Genomic DNA, 11,792 nt, shown 5'->3' with positions numbered 1-11,792 from the left:
ATATTAGAGAGAAGGGGGGGGGGATAGAGAGAGAGAGAGAGAGAGAGAGAGAGAGATAGAGATATGATTTGTTGTTCCACTTATGTATGAATTTGTTGGTTGATTTGTGTATGTGCCCTGACTGAGGATTGAACCCACAACCTTGGCGTATCAGTATGAGGCTCTAACCAACTGAGCTACCTGGCCAGGGCTAGGTCATGTGTTCTTAACAGTCTTTTAAAAATTTTCAGAATTAATTCAACTATCTCTCTGTCCTTGCATAGTTTTGGTTCACTGTCTAGTTTACAGACTGGTTCATATAACATAAAGGCCCAAACATCCCAAATGCTACCATTTCAGATTGATATTAATGTGGTTGAGACCTAACTTTGGGAAATTGTATTTAATTTTTAGTGACACGAGTAACTTGTTTTACCGTAGAATAAACTCTATACCAACAGTCCTAGTAGACTTCAAACTTAAAAAAAAAAATCCTCACCTGAAGATATATTTATTGATTTTAGAGAGAAAGGAAGGAAAAGAGAGATCGAGAGAGAGAAACATTGATCAGTTGCCTCAACTGGGGATCGAACCTGCAACCTAGGTGTACCCTGACCAGGAATTGAATCTGCAACCTTTTTGGTGTATGGGATTGATGTTCCAACCAACAGAACCACCTGGCCAGGCTAGACTTCAAACTTTATAGACGTTATTAATCATTATAGTTATCTTATATTCCACTATGACAGTAAACCTGACATTGCCATAATCTTTGCAAATACTGTAAATAATCCCTTACAGACTACATTGTGGGGGCAATTATCAAGACTACATGAAGAATATCTACACAGAGTAGTCTGCACCAAAGAAAGGAGAAAGGCTATCATTAATGCAGTGTGGAAGGATAGAAGCATGGGTCTAATATTTTGAAACACAATGATTTTTTTTTTCCCCAGAGGCATGTGCTTTCTTTGGAAATTATTTCACCTTAGGACAAAATAATTCTCAATTCATGGATGCACAGAACCACAGTGGTTCATGCATAGTATCAACAGAAGAATTACTGAGAAAAAGTCTGCCACTTAACCATCTTCTGGAGACTGCGTAGAAGGAATGTCATGTCACAAAAGCACTGCGCTTTGTATAACAACACATACAGGACACCCTTCCACGTCCTCACAGCTTCTCGTTTGTGAAGCTCATCACAGGCCCTGCCTCCCGAGACGCAGAAGGATTCTCTGTGGTAGTTTCCCTTCCAGGAGGCCGACTCGTTTATTGGCCAACACCGATTGCGAGTTTGCACTGGAAAGTCCACTTGGAGCCGTCACTTCGGAAATCAGCAAGGAGGGGGTGTTGGGTACTCAGCCTTGTTCCTCTTCCAACTAGTTCATCCCACATAAATGCCCACGAGACCATATAGCTTTTCCTCACAGGGTAACGAGCTTCGCATGAACCCGGAGTTCTGCCTCCCAGCAGGGAATCGTCTTGGTAAGTAGCATGTTCTGTTTGCCATTATCTATTTGTGCTGCAAGGTGATTCATTTTGGGTGGAAATCAAATTGTTTTAAGCTGAGCTAGTGTTTTTATTGGTGACTTTCCAGCCAGCCTGCCTTTTAAGTGCCATCGTATTTCAGACACGCTGACCTGAAGGAAAAGATCCCTGCTGCCAACGTGCGTTGTCACCAAGGAACAGAGATGCGCAAGACCTGTGTTATGATATGTATTTATTTTTAAAGCGCTGAAGCAGAGATGAGAGTGCTGGCCCGCTGCAGGGATGAAATGAGCTGACCAGTCTGGCCAGGGGAGCTGCGTGATGACATCCAACACAGTCTGTTCGCATTTGCTGCAAAATTACCATTGGAAGTTGAGGAAGATCACATCTGAAATGTGTAACAGACATTGTAGAAATCCCGAAAAGCACATCTCAGGTAGCACATGTCATCGGGGGCTATTACAACTGAATTCTTTGGGAGCTTGGGCACATGTATGCACGTGAGTGCTACCAACACATTCTGAGGGGAAATCGGAGCTTGTGCTTCCTTGAATTTAACCTTGAGCCTTTTCAAAGTAAAAGGAGAAAACATTAAACTCTGATATGTTTCCCATTTCAACAAGAGAAACTCGTCACAACACATCGGTGAGAGAGGTGATCATTTTTACCCCCAGCTACTTAACAATGATTTCGACAACCGGCCCAAGACATTAGAAAACGTTGGCATTTGAGTTCACATTGAAACTCCAGTGTCCCCCCAGATAGGACTTATTTTAAGATAACTTGTAATTCACTTGAAAGCACAAAATGTAAGATATCTTTTGGTAAAGGGGCTATAGAAGCACAAAGAACTGTTAGAAGAATTTGCTCACTAATGCTGTTTTCCTAGGTGGACTGCAGGCGCAGTAGCTCTTACCTGGCCTTGAACACAGCTGGTTTAAAGCTGATGCTTAACTAGCTATCTTGCCTGTGTGAAAATTTCACTTCTGCCAAGTATGAACCTTGTCAACCCTTTGGATGGCGAGTAGAATACAGCATCTCTGCAGTGGTCTGAGGGCTTGGTTTCTTGTTCCATTCGGACTGCTCCACAACCAGTGCTTGCACGGGGCAGGGTTATTTCAACAAAGGGTGGGACCTCTGGTAGCAGACTTGGTCAGAATTGGGGTGGGGTGCAATGTACCAAAGCTCTCCCAAAATGATAAAGCCCTCTCATATTTGGAATGCAAAATAATACTTGCTGTGTTCATGAGTAGGGCAGGAGAAAGTACTGGTAAAGCTCAACCAAACCTTGGCTGCTCTGGCCTCTGCCAGGTACCAAGTAGGAAACCCCATGAGACTTTGGAGAGGGAGTTGTATGTTCATCAGAAAAAGCTGTGGGTCGGAGCTGAAAACATGCCTGCCCCTCACTTTGGCCACTCCCAAATGACTTCTATGAAAAAACCTCTGCAGGGCAGAGAAAATCAGTTTGGGCTAAAATCTTCAACTCTCCCACTAGCCACTGATCCACCATCAAAAAACTGAAGCGGTCCAGTTGGCACGGCTCAGTGGTGGAGCATTGACCCATGCACCAGGAGGTTGCAGTTCGATTCTGGTCAGGGCACATGCCTGGGCTGTGGACTCGATCCCCAGTAGGGGGCGTGCAGGAGGCAGCCGATCAATGATTCTCATCATTGATATTTTTCTTTCCCTCTCCCTTCTTCTCTCTTAAGTAAAAATATATGTTAAATTTAAAAAAGCTGAAGAGGAATGTGTATATGGCTCAGGTGGTCAGAGAAACTGATATTTTTGTTGTTGTTCATTTGTTTTTCATTTTTAAATATATCTTTTATTGTTGATGGTTTTACAGATACCTTGTAAGCCAAAGGGGCTCTGAGATTCAACTCTAAGCTCTCTCTCCTTCAGGCACATGCTCACCTGGGACCCTCCCCAAAGCTGCTTTTTTCTTTCCTGAAGCTTCTGGAAGATGCCAGCCACGTTGGGCATTTCTCGGGGCTGAGTAAGCCTCTTGGTCCCGGCTTCTTCCCCGGCCTGACCTCTGGGAGGTGAGATGGAGGCGGCCTGGGAGGAGGTCCCCATTCCATCTTCTAGTCTAAGCACGGGCAGGGCCAGCCTCAGATTTGGGCCCAGGTTAGGAGGCAGAGAGCCTACCTGAGGCCCTGAGGCCGATCAGGGTCCCTGCACTTGGGCCTTCGGGGCAGAAAGAAGAGAAGCGCTGGGTTCCCCTGGGCCGCTCCTGCTCAGTGACTCCAGACAAGACCCGGCAGAGCAGTGGCTCTGACAGAAGGCCGGGGTGCAGCTGGCCACTTGGGTCTCACTCCAAAGCACGCAGAGAACAAGCAGACTGTTCTAGAACATTCCTCAGCTCTGCCACAGCTGCACCAGTCCCAGAAAGGGGACTTTTATGGTAAGAACACATTATGCAAACATAAAACACAACGTTGGAGCAGAGACCTGCAGTGGTAGCTGGTGTCTGCCCCTCAGGCTTTGAGAATTTCTTCCAGCCCAGGACCATCCGAGTGTTGGGCACGCTGTGCCAAGAGTCATGTAGAGAAAGCCAACGGAAATCAAGTGAGGAGGGAAAGTGAGAAAATGTATTTTCAACAACACAAATTGTACAACCAGGTCTTAGAAAGGGGCGAGGAGGGAGAGCTTTCTCAGGTGCTGAGTGCTTTTCCCTGTATGATCTGGGAAAGGTTAAAAACATAAAATAAATAACAAAACTGCATTTGGCAGCGGGTTGGGAGATCCACTGTTTTTATTCCAGTAATTAAACTCCTGATCAAGAGCACACGGTATCATAAAATGTTCGTTTTAAAGCGGGTTTGAACTTTTACACAGTCTGTTATAACACTGGCATGCACCCCTGTATACATGTACACGGATAGGGTTCTAATTCTTAATTTAAAAAAAAATTTGAGAAAACTGAAATGTTAAATGTACACACTAATGAAGACACTGCTGTAACACCAACCAGATGGCTTATACTCCTTGGGAAAATATTGAAAGCCTTTTGAACGAGAGCAGTAACTTCATGACTCAAAGAAATTCTCCTAACTGTTGAGAAAAGCAGCCGTCTGGCCCAGGGCAACGTTTCCCTAGTTTGACGAATCGTCAGAATCACCGAGGTGCATATTAAGCATATTAATCTCCAGGGTCCAAGCCAGTCCTCCGGGATCTTGATCTCTAGAGAAAACATAAGCACCTGCACCCACCCAGGCGGTTCTAACCATCAAATTCCACACCTACCCTAGTACAATGGAAGTTCATCTTTTAAAAAAGTGTATGGGGGTAGAATTGGTTCATTTGACAAGTTTTAATTTTTAAAACATTTCATATAATGTACTTCTCAAATCATAGTTTTATATTCAATGGGAAAAAAAGAGAAAGATGTGCCATGTATGACAACCAAATGTAAGCACTGATATGGTTTTGCCTAATTTGAAAGTGAAAGTGCCAATTGATGTTCCTGTCATCAGGGGTAATTTAAAAAATATTTTATTAAAACAGTATATATTTAGAAAGAGTCAAATCCTCTATTGACCCAAATATCAAAGTCGTTGTTGAGAGATCTCTATACCTTAGAAATGCTATAAGAACTTACTCAAGATTTTCATTTGCAAAAACCTACCTGGCTTTTCTCTATGGAGAAAAGTCGGTTAAAAAAAAAATCGAGAGATGGATTCAAAAACAATGTGTAGAACAAGAGTGGGCTGGTGGCCCTGAGGTTGTTCAGGGCGGCTGCCCTGCATCGCTGCGGGGGCTTCATGTCTACTTCCTCCCGGGCTCATCACCCTTCTGCCAAGTGGGCACGGCTTGCTCCCTTCACAGGTGGAGTCTGAGGCTCCCAAGGGTAAAACTTGCCCAGCACCTCACAGCTCAAAGCGGGTCCCACATCCGTTTCCAGGCCCATCCCCCATCCTGCACTCTAAGTGACCTGCTGTGACAACAGCCATCGTCACAGTCTTACTGGAACCCAAGAAAATGAGATGTTGGGAAGTACAGTAAATATCGATTACTCATTGAAATATATCCTGTTTCAAGTTTTCCTCGTGAACATAGTATATGGCATACATTTTCCTTCTTTGTGTATCCCTAGAATAAGTTTTCATTTACAAGCAATTACAAAAATCCCAATCCTCTTAATATGCATTCAATCAATCTGCAAGCATGTGCGATCTTTCAACAAGAATTTTCTATTGTGTCCAAATAGTGTCCCCTGGTTAATTTTTAAAACTCCATTATACTTAATCCAAAATTTTCATTTGTGGAAGAGCAATACATCCTAAAATCTAAAGAATTTTTTCAAAGTCATTCTAAATGGATATATACAGAATTCCATTAAAATACATTTTCAAGAGACCCAGTCATTTACTTGCTAACTTCTTGAAGAGTTTCTGCATACTTGTGGTTTGATTAAAAATAAAAAAGGCAGCATACAAAAGTAAAATTGTTGCAATGTGTGTGTGTGTGGGGGGGGGGGTAAAAGGACACATTCACAGTGATTACCCCCAAGGTGTTTTCAATCCACGGCACCTGAGGGTGAAGCATTTTATTGCCAGTAAAAAGCTTTGCTAAGTTAAGAAGATACTGCATAATTAGTCAGGAAGTTAGCAATATTTGGCCCAGGAAGGTATAGTATGACTTTAACACTGCATTGTGTCCCATAATTTTCTCAAGTTCAGATTTCCATATTTTAGGAACCTGCTGGAATTCGAGGTGGATGAAGCTTGACAATTCTTTCACAGTAATACTGTTTGCTTAGACTCTCAAAAGATATAGCTGATATAGATTTTTGCATAGAACTCTGTTTTTGTTATATAAGCTTTCTCTCATGACAACTGTTAGAAAATTACACAAATCGGGCAATCATTTTATTTCTAAAGGATTTATATTTTTGTAATCAGCAGTTTTGTCAATTTATTTTTCTAGGAGAAAAAAATGAACACTTAAAGGTTCCAAAAAGAAGCTAATAAAATTGTTTGATTGTTTTTAAGAGACATTTACAAACTTTTCTCACTTTTTTGAGAGATAAAATACCACAGGGAGATTAAAACCAGCTCCACTCCCTCCCCTCAAAAGAAAAAAACCCACAGGGCATAGATAAAATTGCTCTAAGATTTAGTCTTATTCTTAATGCATGGAAAATAGCAAAAATATCATGCCAACATAAGGAATATACACCATAACTCATAAATGCCTAATCATTAAAACAATGACATAGTCACGGTTAGATGTAACCTAGCAATCTTATATATGATGCAACTACATAGTGTATGATCATTCCTGATATATATTACATTCGATCCTCGCCAAATTAAGCTATGTATAAATGGCATTATAAAATCAACATTTTCTATCACGCTAGTGTCCTGTTCCGCTACTGCACAACCATAGCATGCAAGCAACTAGGCATTAGCTGTAAACAGTGAAGTATCATTACCTTCCAGAAATCCAAAGAACATGAAAAGTACATATGTAGTTCTAAACATCAGTGATATTTAAATGACGTTCAGATTGAACAAAACTATAGCATATAAAGCAGCTTTGGATATCTCTCAGTGTTCTCTACGAATATTTTATAGTCACCCTGCAGTTAGGAACCTCCCAACAAGATCTGTAATGCCACTGACCCCTTGTGAACTATGGACAAGGTTAGGTCACACAGGAGCCTACATCCCAATGTGAAAGCTGTTTTATATCACCTTCCCTTTCTGCCATAATTCAGGGGTTTGAGTCACTAAGAATAGGTTAAATGGGGGCAATAATGAACTTATTTATCACACGGCAGACTTTCGCTCAGGACACCTATGTGTTCGCATTGGAAATAAGAATTCTGTAGATGCGTGCCAGCTAAATGCTCTTTTCGGCTTGTGTTCTCAGCGAGATGGTTGGCAGGAAGGAACCTGGGTCAGATTATAACCTGGGAGGTGTCGCTCTAAAATACTTTTCATCACATTTGTAAGGGTAGATAAAAGCTAGCTGCTAGCAGAAGGTCAAAAGAGGATTCTCTGTTCTTTTAAAAATGCAGATGGACCATGTAGGTTTGATCCCATGGTGCCCGGGCAATTAAGAAGTTACCATGTGAGGGCCGAAGCTGGCACGCTGCAAAATCACGATTTCAGCTCTCTTCGGGTTCGTGGTGTTGGAGGCTGTGTTGGGAGGGAGGGGAAAATTGATTGCTGGCCAGGCTTTTCCATGCTCTATCGATTCTCATAATGAGTTAGGCAGTTGGCATGGACCACAGGAAGGTCCTCTTCACTCAGAATCCTAATAAACCTCCTGTGAAGTTGCACCTACCATCCATCCAAATGGACTCATTTGGGTCTGCATTCCAGTTAGGTGGAAAACAGTCACATTCTCAATCTGACTTTGGGCCTGAAACCGTCGTGTGAAATATTTAAATGCATTGCCTACATCCTACTAAATCAAAGTCTCACATTTACATTTACAGTGAGATAAAAACAGCATTTAAAGCTGTTGCAATTTGTTCATTTCCCATTCATATAGAAGCAATTTAAGTTTGCTTATGAGGCAAAAACTGTACAATTCTCATCGTTCAGGCATTATAAAATGTCTTTCTTTAATGTCTTGGGATATAAACAGTTTGGTTTATACGAATTACATATTTTTCATCTGCATTAAGAAACAATATACATATTTTTTTTCCAGGGAAATTTAAAGTTATCTAGGATAAGCCTAAGAGAGTCATAAAAACTGACTTTATCATCCATGACCTTCAATACTGTTACTTCTAGAAAACTCGTGAGGATTCTTTGGCCACTTGGGTCATTGCCCACTTGGAGGGAACTGCACTTGGGTCCTGGGACCATGAAGAGTTTTGTCTCCAGACAACTCGAGGCCATAGGGAGCCTTTTAAAAGGTGGAACAGCACAACTGATCCGGGAGGACTCCCTGTTTCTCAGACGCAAGTTCCCTGGCGAGTTGAGAGGTGGTGTTTCCGATTCCGCACGCCCGACGTCTTGTCTTTACTGTCCGAAGGCTTCTGTTGTGAGATATCTACTAGAGCACTGGCAATTGCAAGGCCTGGAAGACAAGGAAAAGGCCTTTAAATGTTTGCTTAGATCGTTCTAGAAAGGCGACAGTGGTGGCATAGCACGTTATTATTATTATTTTTTTTTACATTCAGGCATCAAACACTGAGCTGTTTATTGGAAGTTATCAAGTAGTTTACCCTTTATTTACCAAGTTTCTTCACTGGGTCACAGGAACTTAAGGACAGGGAGAAGAACAGGATTAACAAAGGTAACTGGCTCTGACATCAGACCATCAAGTTCAGTGCGTGACACGACACCAGAGTGATAGTGGGTGTGACCCACAACTTAGTTTCTCTGCCTGGACACAGGTTCGCTTTGGATGGACAAGGGATTTCCAGTGTTACTAGGGTTTATTTTGTGTGTGGAACAAAGGTCATTGCATTACAAATTCTTTTTAAAATTTTAGGGCGGTTTTAGGTTTACAAAGAAATTGAACCAATACTGATACAGGATTGTTATCTAAAGTCCATAGTTTGTTCACTTTAGGGTCCATGCTTTGCATTAAACAGCTGTATGGGTTTTGACAAATGCATAACATCACGTTCTCACCACTATAGGAGCATATGGAATACTTTCCCTGCCCTGATAATCCCCTATACTTTACCAATACATTCCTCCCCTTCTCCTGTGCCTCTGGTCATCACTGATTCCTTTTCAATGTCTCTGCAGTTTTGCCTTTTCCAGAATGTCATAGAATTGAAACAATAAAATATAAGCCTTTTACAGATTGCCTTATTTCACTTAGAAATATGCCTTTAAGTTCCATCATATCTTTTTTTAGTTCAATGGCTCATTTCTTTTTATCACCAAATAACATTCCATTGTATAGATGGACCACAGCTTGTTTATCCATTGAAGGACATGATGACTGCTTCCAATTTTGGGCAGTTATGAATAAAGCTACCATAAACATCCACATGCAAGTTTTTGTGTGAACAGAAGTTTTCAATTCACAAATACCTAGGCGCATGGTCAGCCTATGTTTCAGTTTTAAGAGAAACTGCCAAACTGTCTTCCAAAGTGGCTGTGCCATTTTGCATTCCCACCAGCAATGAACGTTGCTCCACATCTCTGTCAGCATTTGGTGTTGTCAGTGTTTTGGACTTCAGCCATCCTAACAGGTATGTAGCTGTAGTTCATGGTAGTTTTAATCTGTAATTCCCCAGTAACATTATGTTGGACATCTTTTCATATGTTGTTTTGTTATAAATATCTCTCTCTTCTTGGGTGAGGTATCTGCTCAGATTTCCTGTCCGTTTTTAATGAGGCTATTTGTTTTCTTATTATAGTTTTAAGAGATTTCTTCTACATTTTGGATATCAGTCCTTTACCAGGTATGTGTTTTGCAGATATTTTCTCCCAGCCTGTGGCTTATTTTTTCATTACTTTAACCTGGTTTTAAGAAGAAGAAAGCAAGCATCCCAGGGATAAAGATGTGTTAAGCACAGGTGGATATGGAAGAAAGATGACCTATAGAAATTTAGCTGATAAATATTTTAAATATAAGAAAAGGACCTTGATTATTATGAGCAGAATTTCAGCCCCAAAGTGATCTCTAGCTCTCATGGGCAATAAAAACATAATGCTGAGTTAAACAGCGTTGTCCATTGATTGACAGGAATGTTTGGTAAGATGTTCAGGGACAGGAAAGAATTTCCTAAATTTGTAATAGCAATGGCTCCAACAGATACCCTGGTTTATCACAGCTACACACAGAGCTCCCTATAATTCTTAAGTAAAGCATAATGTACCCAGTCACCATACTAAACCAAGAGACAAGACTGCCTTCTGCAAGGCCTTGGGGACTTGATTCTGGGTCAAGCTGAACCAATCCTGGAGCCCTCACAGACATCTTCTCAATGCGCTGCTATTAGAAGGCCTCGCTTTTGGATCTTAGCCCATGTAACTGTCATTAAACTATTTTATTCCTCTGGGGCAATGTATTCTAAGCTGGTTTATAGGGGGACCAGCAAGGTCAGGTGAAATATATGTGGGTGTATATGATTTTTTTTCAAGGAAAAAGGAGCCTCAAGTGCATTTGAAAACAGAAGAGAAGGTATTTATGGAGAAGGAGAAACTGATGGTGTTAAATGGAAGGGATTAAAAAATTACAGCTTTCCCAGCTAAGGTAATAATCTTACATATTTACCTTTAAGAGATGCTGTTAAATATCGTACTATTTCAGGATAGTAAATATTTCTTAGAAATTATTTAGAGATAATACAAGATCAAAGAGTCAAATTTTAAATAAAACTCTCTTGTTTGACCTTTGAAAAGCACACATGAACTTCTTGAATGTCCCCCACAGATGTTTTAACCTTATTCTGCTACAGGAAATACTGATTTTGTTATTTCTTTAGGGAGGGAGCCGAGCCGAAGCACATTATTTAAGAGAAAGCCACAGACCATGGCTGCGCTAACCCAAAGTTCAGTTCAGGCAGACCTCCAGTTCCCTCAGATCTCCCATCATACTTCTGTCATAATTTACAACCTCCTGTAATTCCACTGCTGGCACCATCTTATCCAGAGACAGCCAAATATGACAAATAATATGGATATATATCCTTTAATGTGGACAGAGACCACTTACACTAATTTCAATGATCACAGCATCCAAATATGAGATCATGTTGTTCATTAAACTATCGTATGACCTAGTCTGAAGGAACTCTGAAAACAAACACTTGCCCATTTCCATGTGGCTGCTAAGGCCGCCCCCCTTACGGAGGTACAGTGCCAACAGAGAAGTCAACAGCTGGAGTTGCCAAAACAGGAAATTTTATGCTACTCCGACACTGTCACTGTATCTTTGTATTCTGGAGTATATGAAGTCCAAAGCCTAATTAAAGCAGCGTCTCTCACACCATATCCTGAGTTTACTAATGATCTGTAAGCTTGGAAGCATCTTTGGTTGAAAATATTAAATCATTTCAGTTCTTAGTTTACAAATAAAATTGCAAATCATGCTTCCTTTTAATTTGGAAGCCGTTTGTCCTTTCCTCTGAAAATGAAACATCAACTGCACTTGCAGATCCCGTGTAAACGGCAGGAGGAATGTAGGAAGCCTCGCGTTCCTCCCCCAGTGGTACCCGAGTGTCCACAGCTGACCCGCAGAGCATGCTCAGAGGGCCACCTGCCCAGGTCTAATCTTCTTGATGGGCCGAGTGAGGTTTTCATTCAGATTTAATCTTGTGCCCGTCACTGCCCGACACAGCTTGTGGCACACCATGAGTTATTCTGCTTTATAAATCCCGTAAGATTATTAAT

General features: G+C 41.3%; 1 protein-coding gene across 1 annotated transcript in view; it reads right to left on the bottom strand.

Annotated features, from left to right (window-relative positions):
• Window positions 1–4,207: 4,207 nt before the first annotated feature.
• The window catches only part of ATRNL1 (attractin like 1), a 443,329-nt gene continuing 435,744 nt past the window's right edge, over window positions 4,208–11,792 (bottom strand). The window contains exon 31 of the mRNA XM_006778755.2: window positions 4,208–8,514. Within this exon, the coding sequence (XP_006778818.1) occupies window positions 8,390–8,514 (125 nt within the window). The 3' untranslated portion in view covers window positions 4,208–8,389. The remainder of the gene's footprint in view (window positions 8,515–11,792) is intronic.

The sequence above is a fragment of the Myotis davidii genome, unplaced genomic scaffold (genome assembly GCF_000327345.1).
Source record: "Myotis davidii unplaced genomic scaffold, ASM32734v1 scaffold107, whole genome shotgun sequence".
Lineage (NCBI taxonomy): Eukaryota > Metazoa > Chordata > Mammalia > Chiroptera > Vespertilionidae > Myotis > Myotis davidii.
The sequence above is the reverse complement of the archived record's forward strand: the minus strand, read 5'-3'. Positions and strand labels throughout refer to the sequence as shown.